Genomic DNA, 19,364 nt, shown 5'->3' on the forward strand with positions numbered 1-19,364 from the left:
GACTTGGCTTATTAATCTGTTACCAGAAGAGGTAAAGCTGAACAAATAAATCCTATGATCTTACTTTCCATTAAATCAATGAAATATGCTCAAGACCTACTACTTCTTTATTTTTTCCTACTTTCCTCCCATCCATATGTACTTCCTCCAGGCCAGTTTATTCAAAGTCTTCTTTTTGCCTGTACTGTGTCCAGTACTGATTCTGAATCTTCTCCCAAGCTATGTTTTATGCCTGTGAGACCCTGAAAAATTCGTTCCCATTAGTGAAGGTACTCCTGAAATTCCAGCCATTCCAGGATATATTTCACAGTTAACACAGTAAGTGCCTTTACATAGCAAGCTCAAATGCTTGTTGAATTACGTTGCACTGATAAATTGAAAAATGATACCCATTTCTCTTGTTAAATAGTTATTGTTGCTCCTCTTCATTCAACAAATTCACTATATAACCCTTTTGCTTTTATTTCATGTAAATAAGCTATGTTGACTTCATTTCTGTATATAAAGTGTATAAACTCCATATCCACCCTTATTACCCCCTTAGCTCCTAACTTATGATATCCTCCCCAATCTGCTTATCATCTTTTGCACAAAACATGCCTATTCTTAACTTGTTTAGGGGCTGCTACTTCATGAAATACTTTTCTTGGCTCCTTTATCTAACTCCTGCTTAATAACAATAGCTAGCATTTATCTAGCATCAAAAGGTTTGTCAAAGTGCTTCATATATATTGTCTTACCTCTTCACAACCACTCAGGGAAGTAGGTGCTATTGTTATTCCCATTTTATAAGTGGGAAAACTGAGGCTGACCCAAAGTGATTGCCATCTAATAGTGACCGTGGGCAAATCAGTGTGTTTTTCTGCACCTCAGTTTTCTTTTTTATAAAATAAGATGGTAGGACTAGTTCAAAGGTATCAAAATTGGAGTACATCCCAACCAGATTAAAATGTAATAGAAAAGCTATACCCAGGGAAAGAACTCTGGGAGATGACTATGAACTACTACATAGAATTCCCAATCCCTCCATTTTTGTCCACCTGCATTTTCTATTTCTTTCACAAGCTAATAGTACACTATTTCAAAATCCGACTCTTTTTGTACAGCAAAATAACTGTTTGGACATGTATACATATATTGTATTTAAGTTATATCTTAACATATTTAACATGTATTGGTCAACCTGCCATCTGGGGAAAGGGGTGGGGGGAAGGAGGGGAAAAATTGGAACAAAAGGATTTGCAACTGTCAGTGCTGAAAAATTACCTATGCATATAACTTGTAAATAAAAAGCTGTAATAATAAAAAATGTAATGTAAATATTTAACCAAATAAATAAAAATACAGTATCACATAAGTGATGTTAATTTGAGGTTTTCTAAGTCTATGCAACCCATTAGGATCATTTCTGTTTGAACTTGACCTTACTGTACCAGATGACCTCTAAGGTCTCTGCCAACTCTAGATCAAAGATCTTGTGAACCTAAATTTTAGAACTATTATAATTTGTCCTCTTCCATTTAACATCCCCTCTCTAGTATTGTTGTGTATATTATGTCTGTCTCTGATTAATTATAAGTTCTTTCAGGGCAGAAATTATGTCTTTTACTTATTCTTAATTCTCTAGAGTTCCTGGATACTTAGATGGTACTCAGTATATATTTTTTTTGCATAATTACAATATGTCCTTAATATCTGCCTCATACTTACTGATTTTTAAGTAATCAGTTTCTAGAGCAGTGATTTGTTTTGCTTTTATTTATGTAACATCTACCATAACATGGCACATAAAGGCTTTTTCTAAGAATGGTCACAGGCCTAGAAAAGAACATTCACAGCCAACCTGGTGCCACATTTAATTATTCTAATACTAAATTCAGTTTTAAAATAAAGCCCAGGTAGTATTTTGAAGAAAGATGTCAAGAAGTAACAAATATATTTTTCAATTGATGGAAAAAACATATGCTTAATTGAAAAGGTGAGAATAATTTATTGGATTTTTTAAAATATATTTTTAAAAATTCTCTAGGTAAGTGTACTTATACCTTTCTCCAGCTTAATCCTCACACACATGAAATGTAAGAGAGGTCATAGTTCATTGACAGAATATTCAACTTTAAGACCAAATTCTTGGCATGTTAATAGTTTATCATTTCCTAGAAAAGTATTCACATGAAATCAGAGCCATTCTGGCTATTAATCTGCCATCTTCTTTAAATCAAAAGGAAAAATATTTTTATTAACTAAATTTTTTTTTAATATTGTTGTTGTTTTTAAAGTATCATTATAGTTTTGATGCATATTTTAACAGGTAGATTCTGAACTGTAAACATAAACTATAACCTTTTAAACCTCTAGTAAATAATTTTCCCAAATGTACAACAAAATTTGTAATCTGTCAAATTTCTTCCCATTGGAATTGTGCCCTTATAATTTAAACATATATCTAGTTTCTAATTACATAGAAAGTATTAATACGCAGCTAACAGAAACCTAAATAGATATGTACATTTTAAAAGATTGCCATATAAGAAATAATATGGTTTTATCTAGAAACTAGATCATTTGAACTTTGGTTTTCTTAAACTTTTTTCTTTTTTTTTTTTTTTTTTTTTTTTTTAGTTTGTTTTCTTTGCTCTCTAAAAAACACAACAAAGTTCTGGAACAAGCCACACAGTCCCTGAGGGGTTCCCTGAGTTCTGATGATGTTCCTCTGCCAGATTATGTAAGTATTTACCTTAACTGTGTTAAATTATTTTCTTTTAAACATCAAACTAACAAATGGCAACATCTCTTTTCCTCTAAAAAATGTCTGAAATTGTGATGACCCAGCAACCACCAATAGCCAAATAAAGGAACTTCTAAGGAATGATATCATGTCTGAAATTGAAGGGAAAAAACTGAAAAATGCATGTACAAATCAGGTGGGGGGGAATCCAACACCATCTGACAACCCTAAACCAACAAGATTTCATAACTAGTCACCTTCTGGGGCTTTATTCAGTAAATTCATAGTTTTCAAATGATATTGTTAGAAAAATACATGACTTTCATAGGTTTTACAGGATTATGAGAATGTTTCCTGTCCAATCCCTTGAAAGTTGAGAATACTGAGGCCTAGATATATTACTAGGTTGCACATAATAAACTATTTATTGATTGAATTACTATAGCACCTTAATATCCCTGGCTCATATTTCTTTGCTTTTAAGTTATCAGCTCCTGGAGCAATATGACTATTCTGCTTTTTTTTTTTTTTTTTAGATAGCATTTAGCATAGCATTACATATAAAGGCTCTATGCCACCTGTAATTATTTCAGTACATCTATTAAACATTCTCTTTTTTTATATCATTCCACAGAAAATTAAGACTTGCAACAAACTAAAATTCATGTTTCTATTGTATCTTTGGACCTTTTTTGTTGTTAAAGCTTTTATTAGATTTTTTTAGATAAGAAAAATCAAAATAATAAGTGGCTTATCCATCTTTTAAACCTGAGTTGTGGCATAGAAACTAAGTTTCCTGGCTCACTGAGTATTATGCTAGCACTATGCTTTCTTCCCTATCACTCTTTTAGCATGAAATCATCAGAACTGATCTTGACCATGCACAAATCATTGTTCAAATGATTTATAAAACAGACGTATCAGCCATCTGGAATAGCATAGTATCTATCTATAGCTTATTCAATCAATTTTTTCTTCAATTCACAATACAAACATACAGAATATAAGAGAAGTCATAGTTCACTGAATATTCAACTTTAAGACTAAATTCTTAGCATGTAATAGTTTATCATTTAAACCAAAAATTTTAGCCAGACACTACAGATTTGAAAACTAGTATCTGTAAAAATCATTTTTAAAAATCATATGCAAATCTATAGAAAACATTAATCATCACCAAGTAGAAAATTACCTAGAGAGAGAATTTTCTTCATGGTTCCAAGAGTAGAGTCCTCATTTTTTTTCCCCCCTTTTATATAAATAGACTTCTAGCCCCACTTGAAAAAGGAAGGAAAGGAATTTATGGCTCTGTGCTTTTGAGAAGATGGAAACAATTCTAATGTATTTTGTTTTCCCCATTTGGGGAAATAAAGAAATTAAACAGCTTTTAGAGCTGCTATGAACTGTCTCTGGGCAGTGCATACACAAAGCAATGGCAAACAGTGTCTTAATGTTTCACTATGTCATCTTTATGGTTTCTGGACATGAAAGCATCTGAAAAAGATGAATTTTTGTCATTGCTTTTTTTTTTCTCCATCATATTCTTTAATGGAAATGATAATAAACTATGAAGTAACAAGTAGACAAAGCAAAAGTCATGCACCTCTATCTATAGATAGATTCATCCATTTCTAACCATTTAAATCAAAAGATTTAAATGAATAAATTAATGAATATATTTATCTCTCTACCTATTTATATAATATTGTTCTTATATTATATGTATTTTTGTGTATTTTACAATTGTATTTCAATGTAACTGATTTCTTTGATAATACAGTGCGTTTCACTTAATGTATTTAAAAACAGTATTGATTCATAGACTTCCAACCTGCCAGAAGAATCCTTGAAACAAAAAAGGTTAAGAACCTCCAGTTTAAGTTGATGGTGTTTTCACTTGAAATTTAAACTGCCACTTGTCTAGTGTGTTTTTTTATTCTAGGTCCAGACTAATTTCTTTTGGGCTATGGAATGTATATTCACATGCCTGAAATGTTAATCATATAATGCCTTAAGCTTAGTGTAACAGTCAACAAACACTTAAGTTCCTCCCAGCACTACACTAAGTATTGGGAATACAGAGAAAGGCAAAAACAGCTCTTGCTTTCCAAAGCCATGTATATATGCAAGGGGAAGAAGCCCCTTCTAGAGGATAGAATTGGCACTGAGCCAAGTGTCTGAAAAGGGGAGGAAGAACCTTCTGTGCATGGGGGATAGCCAGTGAAAAGGCAGAGTTAGGAGTTGGAATGTCCTCAGTAAGAAGCAACAGGAGAGTAGAAATATATAAGAACACTGATGAAGTTGGAAAGGGCCTAGTTATAAAGGACCTTCAAAACTAAATAGGGTTTTATGGAGATAATCAGGAGCCACCGGAGTTTGTCTGGGGGCCAGATTTGCATTTTAGGAAACTCATGTTGACAGCTGCCTGGAAAATGGAATGGAGTGGGAAGAGATTCCTGATAGTGATAAGATACCACTGGAGTTTATTAAGAAGGGAGGTAGGCAGAGTATGACAGAGTAGGAATGTGGGAGTATGCTAACCTTTGAGAGTTGAGTTCAGGCACATTATCAGTGGTCCACTAAGGAAGACAGATGTTTAAACTATTTAGGGCCTTCCCTCAACATCCATCCTAGCAACAATTTGAGTCAACTGAATATGATGAGGTTCAGGAGGCCAAGATAACAGTCAGAAACAGGTAAAGGAACATCTTGAGAAAGTCCAGATGAGACAGGAGTGGACAATTGGATCTGATCCAGGAACATATTCTGGAACAGAAGCCATATGCTTGGATCCAAGGCTAACACAGGGATTTCTTAAAAAGTCTCAAGAGCAAGAAGACAGGCAGGATATATCTGTGGCTAATACAAGGGTCCCTGGAAATTTTTCTTGAGTTTATGATTGAATTTGAATATGAATATGAAATTGAATGTGAATATGAATTTCTTAAAATATGATTACATTTTATAAGAGAAGGTGCATACTTCTCCTTAAAATATCTATCTTTAATTGATAATACAAAACATAATCATCAAAGTCCTTTTTCTTGAACAAAATGCATGTGTGAATGTTCCTTTTATTAGTTATCATAGTGCCAAATCAAAGATATTTCTCCGTTTTTGTTGAACAAAAGTTGACATGATGGGGGCCAGGAAAGATAGGGAGATTATGCACCAAAAAGATGATGGATAAAGGTATGGAAGAAGACAAGACAACCCATTGTCTTAGAGACTCACTTAATGATAAGATAAAACCTGTAGTCAAAGGGTCTTATTGGTTGGAATAGGAGATGGCAATCATTCCAGTATCTTTGCTAAGAAAACCCCAAATGGTGACGCCAAGAGTCGGACATGACTGAACAACAATGACTTATTGGCTGAGAAGAACAAAGATTGTTTAGGGAAGATTAAAGAAGTTTAAAACAAAATTAGTTATTTAAGAAGAAGCATAATCATCATAAACAAAACTTTAGGTATGATGGTGAGAGATCTACAATAGGCCTTGAGTTTTTAGACTGTCTTAGATCAAAAATTGAGATTCTGTTCCTGAGATCTAGTTCTCTCTTAGGGCCTTGTAGCATATGAAGGAAGTTATGTTTAGCTTGGAACTCATGAAAGACTCCTCCCAAAAGGAGTGAAAAATCTTGTGTTTGGGTTCTAAACCTAATAAAGGAGGATTTTAAAATCTAGTAGCCAGAAATGTCCTGCAGCCAAAGCCTATCATTTTCTATAAGTAACTAGTGGTCAGAGAGCACAAAAATGATAAATTAAAACTGGCCCTTTAGTAATTTTATAAAAAATGATGTGTAAAGTCTTCACTTGAAAGGCAGCATTAAGGTTATTTTGCCTGTTTCCTGTGGTTTACATTATATTTCTGAGTCTTAGAGCAGTACTGATATAAGACTGTGGGAACAACACTCAGTCTGGACATCAGCTGCTGATAAACAAAATTTGCTATGTGTATCTATGACTTGACTAGATCCAGTTTTCTTTTCTTTTCTTTCTTTTTTTTTTTTTTTTTAAATTTTGGTAATAGCGTGTCACCCCATTGAGATGTTATGTTTATGGTTCCAGTGTGTCTCCTTTCTCCTATGAATCATGGAAACTATTTTTGAGGTTTTCTGTAGGAATTCAGCAACTGCATCACATATACTAAGCTGTTTTCAGACCAATATAATCTCTCAGTTCATTCTGCACCTGTGTTGACTTGGTTATAAGACAAATCTTCATAACTGTATTCTGGCAAGCTACATATATTCTTGATGGAAATAAGTGAATAAGGCTAGGAAGAAAGTATCAAGTTAGAATTCCTCTTTTGTTTGCCTGATAATATTGTGTTTGCTCTTTTCACTTATAGTTATTTGGAGTATCATAGTGTTCCTATATTCCATTTCTGCCTGTTTAAATCTTAAGTAAACTAAAATCCTGAAGGTGCATTATCAACATTTGTTACTATTTCAGGGAGCCATGAAACCACTTGGTTTCTCTAGTCAGCCAAAAAATGGGGCATTTGTAACACTGAGAACTCTGAAGGTAATTATATTAATAAAAGGACAGCAGGTTAAGTTGAACTTCTGGCAGATGTTTAAATTAAATAACTTAATTTTATCATACTTTGAGTTACTTAAAACTGTTTTCTCTAGATCGAAAACAAAAGGAAAGAATTTTCATGAAGTGTGAATGGGATTCTTAGAGCATCTGCTTTCTAAAGATGATATTTAAAATTCTGTTCTGCATCAACCATTAAAGTTTCTACTTTTGATAGTTGTGGACAGAAGAAGCCTGAAAGGGGAGATGCTTCAGATTATGAACTTGAATTTTGCAACATCTCAGAGAGGTCATCAAGATTAGCTTAGGAATAGTGACAGTTGCTAAGAAACATTCCATGTTTCTTTGATCTGAAACATGGTAAAGGGAGACATTAATCATCTCAGAAGAAACTTAGCACTTAAAAAGCACTGAAATTTTGGCTTCTTCAGTGATAATGAAGTGTTTTATTGATACATTTCAATATTAGAAGACTGCATGAGGGAATTTCATTTTTGAACCCACCTTCTAATCATTCTCTTTTTAAAAATTGGAGGAAATAAGCTATTTTTTCCTCAGAAATTTTACCTGACAATATCCAATGCACTTTTTCCTTAGTATTAATCCTTTAACTAAATTTTTGTTGTTGTCTTGTTTTTCTTTATATAGAAAAGAAATGAAAGGTTCTTCAATATTTGAGTTCCTGAATGCATACTTTTTGCACCAGGAGTGAATGAAGTATATTAGGAAAGAGTTCAAACAAGTGCTTAAAAATAAGTATATGTTTTCCTTTTCACTGCAGTACATAGAGTACTTTCACTGTACCGAAAGATTTTTTTAGTTTTTAAGAAAATATTTATCTGCACTACACTGTATAATTCACAAGGCAGTTGAGTAACAATCCAGAAGACGTGTTGCAAGTTACAAAAACATTAGTATCAACACTTTAGTATACCTATGTTTGACTGAGTATCTCAGGGAACACCAGAAGCTGTCATCGCAACTGAACCTTGGATAATGAGAAAACTAGCTTAATGAGGGCAAGAATTACATTTCCCCTCCATATGGTGCAAGTCCGAGAAGTTGGGAAAGCAAGTTCCTTTAGTGTATCCTCTGGTAACATAACCAAATTTTGATTAACTTTAGTATACTTATTTGCTTGTAAGATTGAAAGAGATGTTTTCTCTAGTAGTAACAATACCACCAGAGGCCTCATCTTGCAGTGCAAACAGCTCCAAGTTCTCACCAGCATATAAGAAAAGTATAGGATCTTGTAGGCTTTGCTCACCGAGGAAAAGCTTCCAGTAAAGCATCAAGCACAGCACAGCAGCTCCCAGTAATTCTTCCCTGAGTTGTAGAAGAGTTGCCATATACATCAGTTAAATGAGTATCCACACAGACTCAATTATAGCTCCTTGAAGTCAGATCACCTTGCATGTAGGATTGCTTTAGAGTTTATAAATCATTTCCACATACATTATCTTATTCCATTTACCTCATAAAATTGCTGTGAGAAAAATGCTTTAAAACTTTGAAGAGAAGCTCTGTGGAGGAAAGCAATAGTACTGCATTTGAAGTCAAAAGATTGAGTTTGGAATCTGAACTGTAATATTTGCTAGCTATGCAACCAAGAGCAAGTCACAGGACCATAGATTTAGAGCTGCAAGGGACCTTAAAGGCTATCAAGTCTGATCTGTTCACTTTGGATAGGTTAGTTAACTTGCCCAAGATAGTAAAAGAGCCAGGACTCAAATCTAAAACTTCTATATTCAGATCCAAATTTCTCTCCCATAAACCATCAAGCACTCTCTCTCTCTTTGCCTTCCAACACTCAGTTTTCTCATATTTAAAAATATACAGTGATATTTGCTCAACCTCCTTAAGTTTATTGCAAATGCTATCTAAATCTTTAAAGTGTTGAATCAAGTGTCCCAAAAGTCTTAGTGTATTACAAATATGAATTATTATCCTGTATAAATGTGAGTTATTACTTGCCCTATAGAAATGTGAACTAATTGATCACGTAATGTATAGAAGCCTAACTTTGAAGATTATATTATATGAAACATATGCCTAATACTTCAGGATCTTAGTTCTTATTATGTTATTAATAATGTTATTTTATTATATCAGTAATATATCTTTCCTCAACCAGTTCCAATAGACCTCATAACAAATATATGAACAAGATGAATGTTATCACCTTATATTATATGAAAATATGGAAGAACAAATAAATACTGCCATTTGTTTTACTCCAGCTGTCTTTTCCAGTAAGGAAAAGAGGTAAACTGGCTTAGCCCAGAGAAGTTCAATAGCTATATCTGAGTCACCCAGCATCAATAGAAGAAATAGAAATAGTATGCAAGAAACCCCAATGCTATTGCTCTCAATCTATTACTTACTTAAATACTGACTCCTAACCTTATAACATAAATATGATGCTATTATAATGCTATCAGTAATCCTGGGACTTTTGAATTATTTTCTTAATAATGATAATGGATTTATTTTAAATGCCCAAGCTAACTTGGTAGGTTCCCTTTGCTAGTAATGCTAAGAATTTATCAGAGACTGGCTAAGATTAATAATACAGCATGTCATTTTAGAGGAAACTTTCTGAAAGTAAAACTCAATTACATTAAGCTTCATTTGTACCATGCTGTACTTCTAACTTCTAAAAAAAACTTGCACCAATTCTTTATTTTTTCTTGCTGATATTATATTGTTTCACTGATATTAAAACAGTACTGAATTCTGTTTATAAATTTTAAAAATAATAGACTTAGCTTTTCTCAGAAATTCAGTGATTTAGTGTAATTCCAATAAAATTTGGATGGAAAATGCCATCTACATCCAGAGAGAAAAAAATTTATAAAAGATGATTTTGTTAGTTACAAATTATTTCTTCCTCAGTTTTAATAAGAAATTCTCACAATTAATGATCCTCATTCCAGTTAAATGCTTTACTTTCCTATCAGCCACTAATGACTTTACTCAAGTCCCATATTTTGTTACCAGTCCCATATTTTAAGCTGTCCTGTAACCAGGTTATTCATGATTTAACAGAGCCTCTGCTTCACTAACTGGCATAGCCACTACCATACTCTGAGAAGATGTCAAAAGGAACCTTCAGTGGAAGAACAATATAGTGGTAGTAGAAGACATGTCTTTATGGCCCAAAATTGGAAAAGGATTTTATGAAGAGTCAGCATTTTAGGTGCTCAGGTCAATTTGCTTAAGCAATTCTTCCTTATTGACCAAAGATCAATTTCTAGCTAGTAACCAGGAAAAGCAATGCCTACGCCAAAGTAATAAGGTGCTTCTTGAATCAATCTGTATGTAGTTATAAGTCAGCAAGCATTTATTAAGCACCCACTATGTACTAGGAGCTAAGTGCTGTGGCTGCATAAAAAAAGGGCAAGATCAGTCCCTGCTCTTAAGGAGCTCACAGAAAAGATTGTCTGAGCTGCTAAGAGGGCAAAGTAAACAGTGAATTGCTAGCACTTCCCCATGTTTAGGCAACCCAGATTATTGTAAAATACCTCATGGGAAAAATAACCGACCTGGAAAATAGATCCAGGAGAGACAATATTAGAATCGTTGGACTACCATGGCTGAAAACCATAATCAAAAAGAGGACCTGACCATCATTTTTAAAGAAATTTAAAGAAACTGCCCTGATATCCTATAACCAGAAGACAGAATAAACATTGAAAGAATCCATCAATCACCTCAGAAAAGACATCCCAAAATAAAAACTTCAAGGAACATTCTAGCCAAATATAAGAACTGTCATGTCAAGGGAAAAAAAAATACTACAAGTGGCTAGAAAGAAACAATTCAGTTATCGGGGAGTCATAATCAGGATTACATGGGACTTGGCAGCTGCAACATTAAAGAATTAGAGGCCATGGAACATGATATTTTGGAAGGCAAAGGTCTTAGGATTACAACGAAAATTCACTTACCCAGCAAAACTAGGGATAATATACTAAGGGGGAAAAAGTGGTCATTCAATGAAATAGAAGGATTTCAAGTTTTCATAAAGAGAAGCCCAGAACTAAACTTAAAAATTTGACCTCCAGTATCAAGATCCAAAAGAGGCATAACCAAGTAAAAAGGAATATGTAAGGGATTCAAAAGAGATAATTGTTTACATCCTCATACAGGAAAATGATGCTTGTAATTCAAGGAGCTCAAAGTCTAATGGGGAAAGCTGCATGTAAAAAACTACATATAAACGAGTTATATACAAGGTAAAACTGGAAATAACCACATAAAAAGGCAGAGTATGAAAAATTATTGGGAAAAGTTTCTTGAAGAAGGTAAGACTTTGCTTGATACTGTGAGTTTTATAACTGTATTGTTAGAGGGTATTTCCTCACCTGGAAGTTCCTTATACCAACAAAAATCACAAGTCCAGTTTCTGATATTACCTTATAGGATCTTTTACATCAAAGTATATCCCAATTCATACCTCAAGGTCATTCAGGATCATTACATTCCTAGAAAATATAACATCAAAAATAACTACAGTTCAATGACCCTCTATAAAATGAGATTTATGTTCGCCAAAGGTATTTGCCACCATAATGGAGATAATCCTCTAGGATCTAGACCTAGGATCAGTTCTCAGTTTTAAAAATAGGAAATCATTGAGATTTACATATTGAAGAAGAAATATGTACCTAACAAGGTAATCTAGCTCACCCAGCTATGCATATCTAGTTCTAAAGAGGAGCAAAAAAAGTAAAACCAAGTCCCCAAAAAAGCAATTGTAGTTTCTGGCCATAATAAGTCAATAAGTCATAATATCTGACAGATTTTTATGAAATGTACCGCTTTCACACTTTCACTTAATTGAGACTCTCTCCCCAGTAAAATCTAAGCAATACTTAATTAAGAACAATACTACTTCTTCTATATTCAGAATCTCAGTATGATATTTTTTTTGTTTTGGTCCAACACATGAAGAAATTATACAGTTTCTAGTTGAACCTTTTTTAAAAAAAATTTTTAAGCAATTAGGGGTAAGTAACTTGCCTAGAGTCACACAACTATTAAGTGTTAAATCTGTGAGACCAAATTTCCTAACTTCAGGACCAGTGTTCTATCCACTAAACCTTCTAGTTGCCCTTGAACCTACTTTAAAAGTATTACTTTTGATTGTGAAGTTCCAAATAAACAGGAACCAAATCTTTAAAATGGTACATGGTACAAAATATGATTCCATATAAAAGGATAATGGCAAACTAAGTTACTGCTAAATCCAGAGAATATCCTTTAAAACCTAATATTTGTATTTGTTATCCTACTAATTTAGTATTTCCTTAAGGAATACTCATCATAATCCATCTGTTCATGTTCTCCATATGATGCCATGATCTCATGTTAGCAGCCTCCCTTACATCCTCTGTAAAAGGCATGTGTATCAGTGGATTACTCTCCTGGCCATAGGTCATCCTTTGTTCTTTTCACATGACCACATTTTTCTCTTCCTGTACACAATTCTTTCGTGGCATCTTTGATTCCGGCTCTTGAGAATTCTTCATTGACTATATGTTATAATGTGCTTACATTGACTTTCCCTCTATTGTCCTCTGTGGGATGCTTATTTTTAGTTCTTTGGAGGAAATAATGTTCCACAATAATGCTGCTACATAGCAGTAAAATATTAATATTAAAAGGATAAGCTTTTGTTGTTATGGGAATTTTAGGATTAGTAAAAGAGCTGTTCAATTTCCTGAAGATAATCCAACACACTCTTGTCTTCCTCATCTTCTACTCTGGATAGAACTTATTGTCCATGTCCACTAAAATAGATACTGTTGTTTGGGCTCTTCCCAAATGCAGATTGAAATCTGTCTAATAGAATAGTCTTCATCCACTTGGTGTTTCCTTTGTGCTGTAATATCTTTCTTTGAGGCATTACAGATTTCTTTCAGGGAACTTATCCACAAATAGTATCAATTGTGCCCTTAACATCCATAGAGAATCTCCCTTCCTTGAACTCTGCAACTCCATTTTTATGGTGGCAAATGATTTTTATAAACATATATCTTCCTGTGTTATGCCTCACCTAAAGTTTATTCTCAAAGGATCATTATACAGGAGTTTTTTCTGTTCTTACATCTTCCAAGGTATCCTTAATGATCTTGTGATATGAATAGGGATACATTTTGCTTTAAAAGATTCTATGTGGCAACTTTTTTTTCTACCAACTTAAATGCTTTTTCCTGGTCAATAAACAGTAAGCCTAATGGGATCTTATGCAATTTCCATCTTTTAGGGAATTATGAAATGGTAAAGATGTGGTTCATTCTTGATTTGTTGTTGCTGTTTTACAGTCATTTCAGTCATGTCCAAATTTTGTCACCCCATTTGAGATTTTCTGTGCAAAGATACTGGAGTGGTTTGCCATTTCCCTCTCCAGCTCTTTTTACACATGGGGAAACTGAAACAAACAGGTTAAAATGACTTGCTCAGAGTCACATAGCCAATAAGTGTCTGAAGCCAGATTTGAACTTGGGAAGATGAGTCTTCCTGACTCCAGGCCCAGCACTGTGCCCTAGGGCACCATCTAGCTGCCCCCATTCTGACTTATTACTTGCAAAAGTCTATTTTTTTCTGCTAATATTCTTATTTGATGATTTCCTTTATTATTATTATTATAGCTTTTTTATTTACAAAACATCTGCACAGGTAATTTTTCAACATTGACCCTTCTAAAATCTTCTGTTCCAACTTTTCCTTTCCTTCCCCCACCCCTTCCCCTAGCTGTCAGGTAGTTCAATACATGCTGGATATGTTAAAGTATATGTTAAATATATTGTATTTATTATTATTTATTATTATTATTGTATTTAAATATATTGTATGTATACATATTTATACAGTTATCTTGCTGCACAAGAAAAATCAGATCTAGAAAGAAAGAAAAATACCCGAGAAGGAAAACAAAAATGCAAGCAAACAATAACAGAAAGAGTGGAAATGCTATGTTCTGGTCCACACTCATTTCCCATAGTCCTCTCTCTGGGTGTAGCTGACTTTCTTCATTACTGAATAATTGGAACTGGTTTGAATCATCTCATTGTTGAAGAGAGCCCATGTATAATGATCTCCTGGCTCTGCTCATTTCACTCAGCATTAATTCATGTAAGTCTCTGCAGGCCCCTCTAAAATTATCACATTGATCATTTCTTACAGAACAATAATATTCCATAACATTCATATACCATAACTTATTCAGCCATTCTCCAATTGATGGGCGTCCACCCAGTTTCCAGTTACTAGACACTACAAAAAGAGCTGCCACAAACATTCTTGCACACACAGGTCTCTTTCTCTCCTTTAAGATCTCTTTGGGATATAAGCCCAGTAATAATACTCTGGATCAAAGGATATGGACAGTTGGATAAGTTTTTAAGCATAGTTCCAAATTGCTCTCCAGAATGACTGGATCTGTTCACAGTTCCACCAACAATGCATCAGAGTCCCAGTTTTCCCGGATCCCCTCCAATATCCAACATTATCTTTTCCTGTCACCCTAGCCAATCTGACAGGTGTCTCAAAGTTGTCTTAATTTGCATTTCTTTGATCAATAGTGATTTAGAACACCTTTTCATATGACTAGAAATAGTTTCAATTTCTTCATCTGAAAATTGTTCATATCCTTTGACTTTTAATTGGAGAATGGCTTGATTTCTTATAAATTTGAGTCAATTCTCTATGTAATTTAGAAATGAGTCCTTTATCAAAACCAGTGAATATAAAAATGTTTTTCCAGTTTATTGCTTTTCTTCTAATCTTGTCTGCATTAGTTTTGTTTGTCCAAAAACTTTTAAATAGAATCAAAATTAGAAGATATCCTTTATTTGTAATAACTTTCACAAAGATTTTTATCTTACCTTCCATCATATACTTTATATATCATTTCCGCAATATTGTGTCATGTTCAGCAGACATCTTTTCTCTATATACTTGGTCCAGTGTGACTGTTTCCATCTTTGTTCATTTTAAGGCTATTACTACCTGTTCTCTAAGCACTTCAAGAACTCTGGTGTTAAGGTCCAAATGTGGTAGTTCCACTCTCACTAATAAAGAAAATAGTTTATTGAAATGGTTTCTACAAATCTTTTCCATTTTTCTTCTGTGTATAGTTTTTCTTCCATTTTTGTCCTTGAGTGCCCCTAGAATGACTTTATTTCATTAGATATCTTAGCAAGATTTTTTTTAGAATGGTTTTACTATCATTTCTCTCTGCTTTATGAGAGGATTTCATTTGTAATCATTCATCATCATTCTACATAAGATTTTATAGGTGAATTTTATATGGTAACTTGTTTTTGCCTTTAAAGCTCTTATTTGATGATACTGCCTATCATTTTAATAACACATTGAAGTTTTATTTTTTTAATTAATCATTTATTTTTAACATTCATTTTTTTCAATTTTGAGTTCTGAATTCTCTCCTGTCACGTCCCTCTCAGACCCTTGAGAAGGCAAAAGATATACTATCAATTACATGTGTGAAATCATACAAAATATATAGAAAGCCTAAAAAAATTATACTTCATTCTGCACTCTTCATCAGTTCTTTCTCTGGTGATGATAAGATTTTTTATGATGAGTCCTTTGGAATGATCTTGGGTCAGTGTATTGATCAGAATAGCTAACTCTTTTACACAGTCAATTGTCTTGATAATATTACTGTTGTAATCCTGATTCTATTCACTTCCATTTGCATCAGTTCATACACATCTTCCTATGTTTTTCTGAGATCATCCTACTCAACATTTCTTATAGCACAGGAGTATTTCATCACAACAACCTATCACAACCTGTTCAGGCACTCCTTACAATTTCTAATTCTTGCCACCATAAAAGGAGCTGGTATAGATATTTATGTACAAATAGACCCTTTTCCTTTTCTTTGATGGTCCTGCTGGATCAAAAGATATGCATAGTTTGGTTGCCCTTTGAACATTGTTCCACATTACCCTCCAGAATGACTGAAGCAGTTTACAAGTCCATCACCAGTACATTAGTGTCCCAATTTTTCTGTAACAATACTAGTATTTGTCATTTTCTTTTTTTGATGTGCTTGTTAATGTGATAGATGTGAGGTTCCTCAAAGTTATTTCAATTTGCATTTTTCTAAGCAACAGTAATAGAACATTTTTTTCATGGACTACAGATAGCTTTTATTTCTTCTTCTGAAATCTGCCCTATCATAGCCTTTGAATGTTTTTCAGTTGAAGAACAGTTCTTATTTTTTTCTTAAGTAGTATTTTATTATTCCAAATACACATAAAGATAGTTCCCACTATTTATTTTTGTAAGATTTTGTTATAAATTTTTCTCCCTCCTTTCCTTAGCCTACCCCTCCCCAAAACAGCAATCTGATATATGTTAAACTGTACAATCCTTTAAATATATTTTCATATTTGTCATGTTGTACAAGAAAAATCATACCAAAAGGAAAAACCTTGAGAAAGAAAAATCAAATAAATAAAAAAAAAGTGAAAATATTATGCTTTGATCCACATTCAGTCTCCCTAGTTATTTTTTGGATGCAGGTGGTATTTTCCATCCCAAGACTATTGAAATTGTCTTGAATCATCACATTGCTGAGAAGAATTAAATGTATCACAATTGATTGTCACATAATCTTGCTGTTACTGTGTACAATGTTTTCTTAGTTCTGCTCACTTCTCTCAGGAGCAATTCAAGCAAATCTTTCTAGGCTTTTCTGGAATTCACCTGCTTTAATTTCTTTAAAAACAGTAATATTGAGCAACTAGGTGGCACAGCGGATAGAGCATCAACTCTGAAGTCAGGAGGACCTGAGTTCAAATTTGGTCTGAGACACTTAACACGTGCTGGCTGTGGGACCCTGGGCAAGTCACTTAACCCCAATTGCCTCAGCAAACAAACAAACAATAATATTCTATTACATTCCATAACTTACTTAGCCATTCTCCAGATGATGAGCATCCTCTCAATTTGGGTATTTTCCATATCTAGTACTTATCAATTCCTTTCTTTAAGACAGTATTCATGACAGAGATTTAAGTTACAAGTCTTTGGTGTCCTTCTTTTGAACTATATGTTCCTATATGTTTTTTCCCATATTCTCTTTTTTCTGTCTTTGCCTTGAAGTTACTAATTATCAGAGTGTGTGTGTTGATTTGAATTGCAGCATCTTTTCAAGTTCTTTGCAGAATTTCTCTATCACTTCATATTCAGCAACCACTGTTGGTACATAAGCAACATTTCTTCTCATGATAATCTTTATGTAAATACTTTATGTGGTCTAGTTCCTCCTGTAGTATGTCCACTAGTTGATCATTAGACTTGTATCTCAATTTTAGAGTACCTGTAATCAAATAGAAAAGTATTGATTGTCTAAAAGTGGTGTTTATTCTTAATAACCTTTGATCCCTTTTTTTACCATTTTGTCACCATCCCTGTAGGAGCTAAAGAGGATTGTACAGGACTGACATCCATTTTTAATTTTTTCTTTATTTCATGGGTTATCATAGCCAAAAAAATTCCATCACTAGTAACTGGTGAATTTTCTATTAATGTGACTCTCCATAATTAACTAATTAGTCTTCAGAAAAAAAATTCATTCTTTCACCAGGGATATAACAGAATCTATCAGAGATGGTATTCTACTATCAGAGCTGGTATTCTACTGTCATCGCTCACAATGGAGAACCTAGGATTACATCCACATCATAATGAAGCAATGCAAGAAGAGTTAGGGGACAAAAGTTAAATATTCTCTTTCCCTATTATTAACCTGTTAGTCTCCCTAGATTATTATGCTTTTATCTTCTTCAGACTAATCCTAGGAAAATAAAGGTGTTTTAACTTCATTGATTCTTCTACTTTTTTCCCTTCTTAATTCTTGAGGCTCATCCATAAAAGTTTCTTGTGGTTACTCTATAACTTTTTAAATTTTTTCTTGAATGGACAGAAGTCTTCAGAAAATTCCTCCAGTTATTTGTTTCTTATAATTGCTTCCTTTTTAGTTAGCATTAAAATAAATAATAGCACCTACATATGCATGTTAATTTTTTATCTTTCTCAGTTTTAATTCTTTAATGGAACTGCCATTTGGATGTTTATCTATGTACCTTTGAAGTCTCAACAGTGTATTAGCAGAAGTCTGATCCATCTTTTGAAATATTTAGAGCAAAAATATAATTATATGTATGTGTATATATATGTAAAGAGAGAGAGATTAGACATGTTTATTTAACTACATAATATACCTTGAACTTACTGTTGTCTCCCTCAAAGCAGTTACCATCAGATAACATATTTATTCCAAAGATGCTATCTTGACTTAAATTTTTTTTTTAATTTTTCTTTTGGAATTATTGACAGAACTTGTTCCTTTTTAAATTTTTAAAAAGATATCTCTAGTTAAATCAGCAAACATATTAAGCACTTTAGGGGGAGTAATTAATGGGGCATAATCCCTGCCCTCAAGGAGCATAATCTGATAAGAGAAGATAGGACAATTTAATAAGTAAATATGGTACAGAGTAGAAGATGGTGAGTATCAAGGACCTGATCTGAACCTTTTATTCCATTAGTACGGAAAATTCCTGCTGAAGAATCCTGCTATAACAATTCATTTCAGCAGCTCCTTTACAATTTATAGTCTTAGAGAATTGCCTAAAATACTGAGATTATTAGTTAAATGATTTATCATGAATCACACAGCCAGTTTATGTTCAGAAGTGGATCTTAAAACACAGGTTTTCCTGACCCCAAGAAATACTTTCTGTCCACACTATGCCCTGCTGCCTCTACATTCAAACAAGTTAAATAGGAGTTCAGAGTAAAGAGAATATGCTGGGATCTAAAATTATCACATCTTCATGGAGAAAAGAGCACTTGAACTGGACCTTGAAGAGTTTTGATACATAGACATTATGAGAGGACTTTATCTAGAAGATAAAGGAATCAGCAACAGTAAAGGTACAAAAGTAGGAAAACAGAGGGCCCCTTGAGGAACAGTGGTTAGTCTTAAGTCAACTGAAGCACAAACACAATATGGAAGAGAAGTAATGAGAGGCAAAGTTACAGA

At 33.4% G+C, this 19,364-nt stretch overlaps 1 protein-coding gene across 5 annotated transcripts in view; it reads left to right on the forward strand.

Annotated features, from left to right (window-relative positions):
• DYM (dymeclin) overlaps positions 1 to 19,364 on the forward strand; it is a 525,071-nt gene that overhangs the window by 352,371 nt on the left and 153,336 nt on the right. For all 5 annotated transcript variants that reach the window (XM_031945966.1, XM_031945964.1, XM_031945968.1 and 2 more), the window contains one exon: positions 2,623 to 2,725. In XM_031945966.1, coding sequence (XP_031801826.1) covers positions 2,623 to 2,725 — 103 coding nt within the window. The remainder of the gene's footprint in view (positions 1 to 2,622; positions 2,726 to 19,364) is intronic.

This window comes from Sarcophilus harrisii, chromosome 1 (assembly GCF_902635505.1).
Source record: "Sarcophilus harrisii chromosome 1, mSarHar1.11, whole genome shotgun sequence".
Taxonomy (NCBI): Eukaryota; Metazoa; Chordata; class Mammalia; order Dasyuromorphia; family Dasyuridae; genus Sarcophilus; species Sarcophilus harrisii.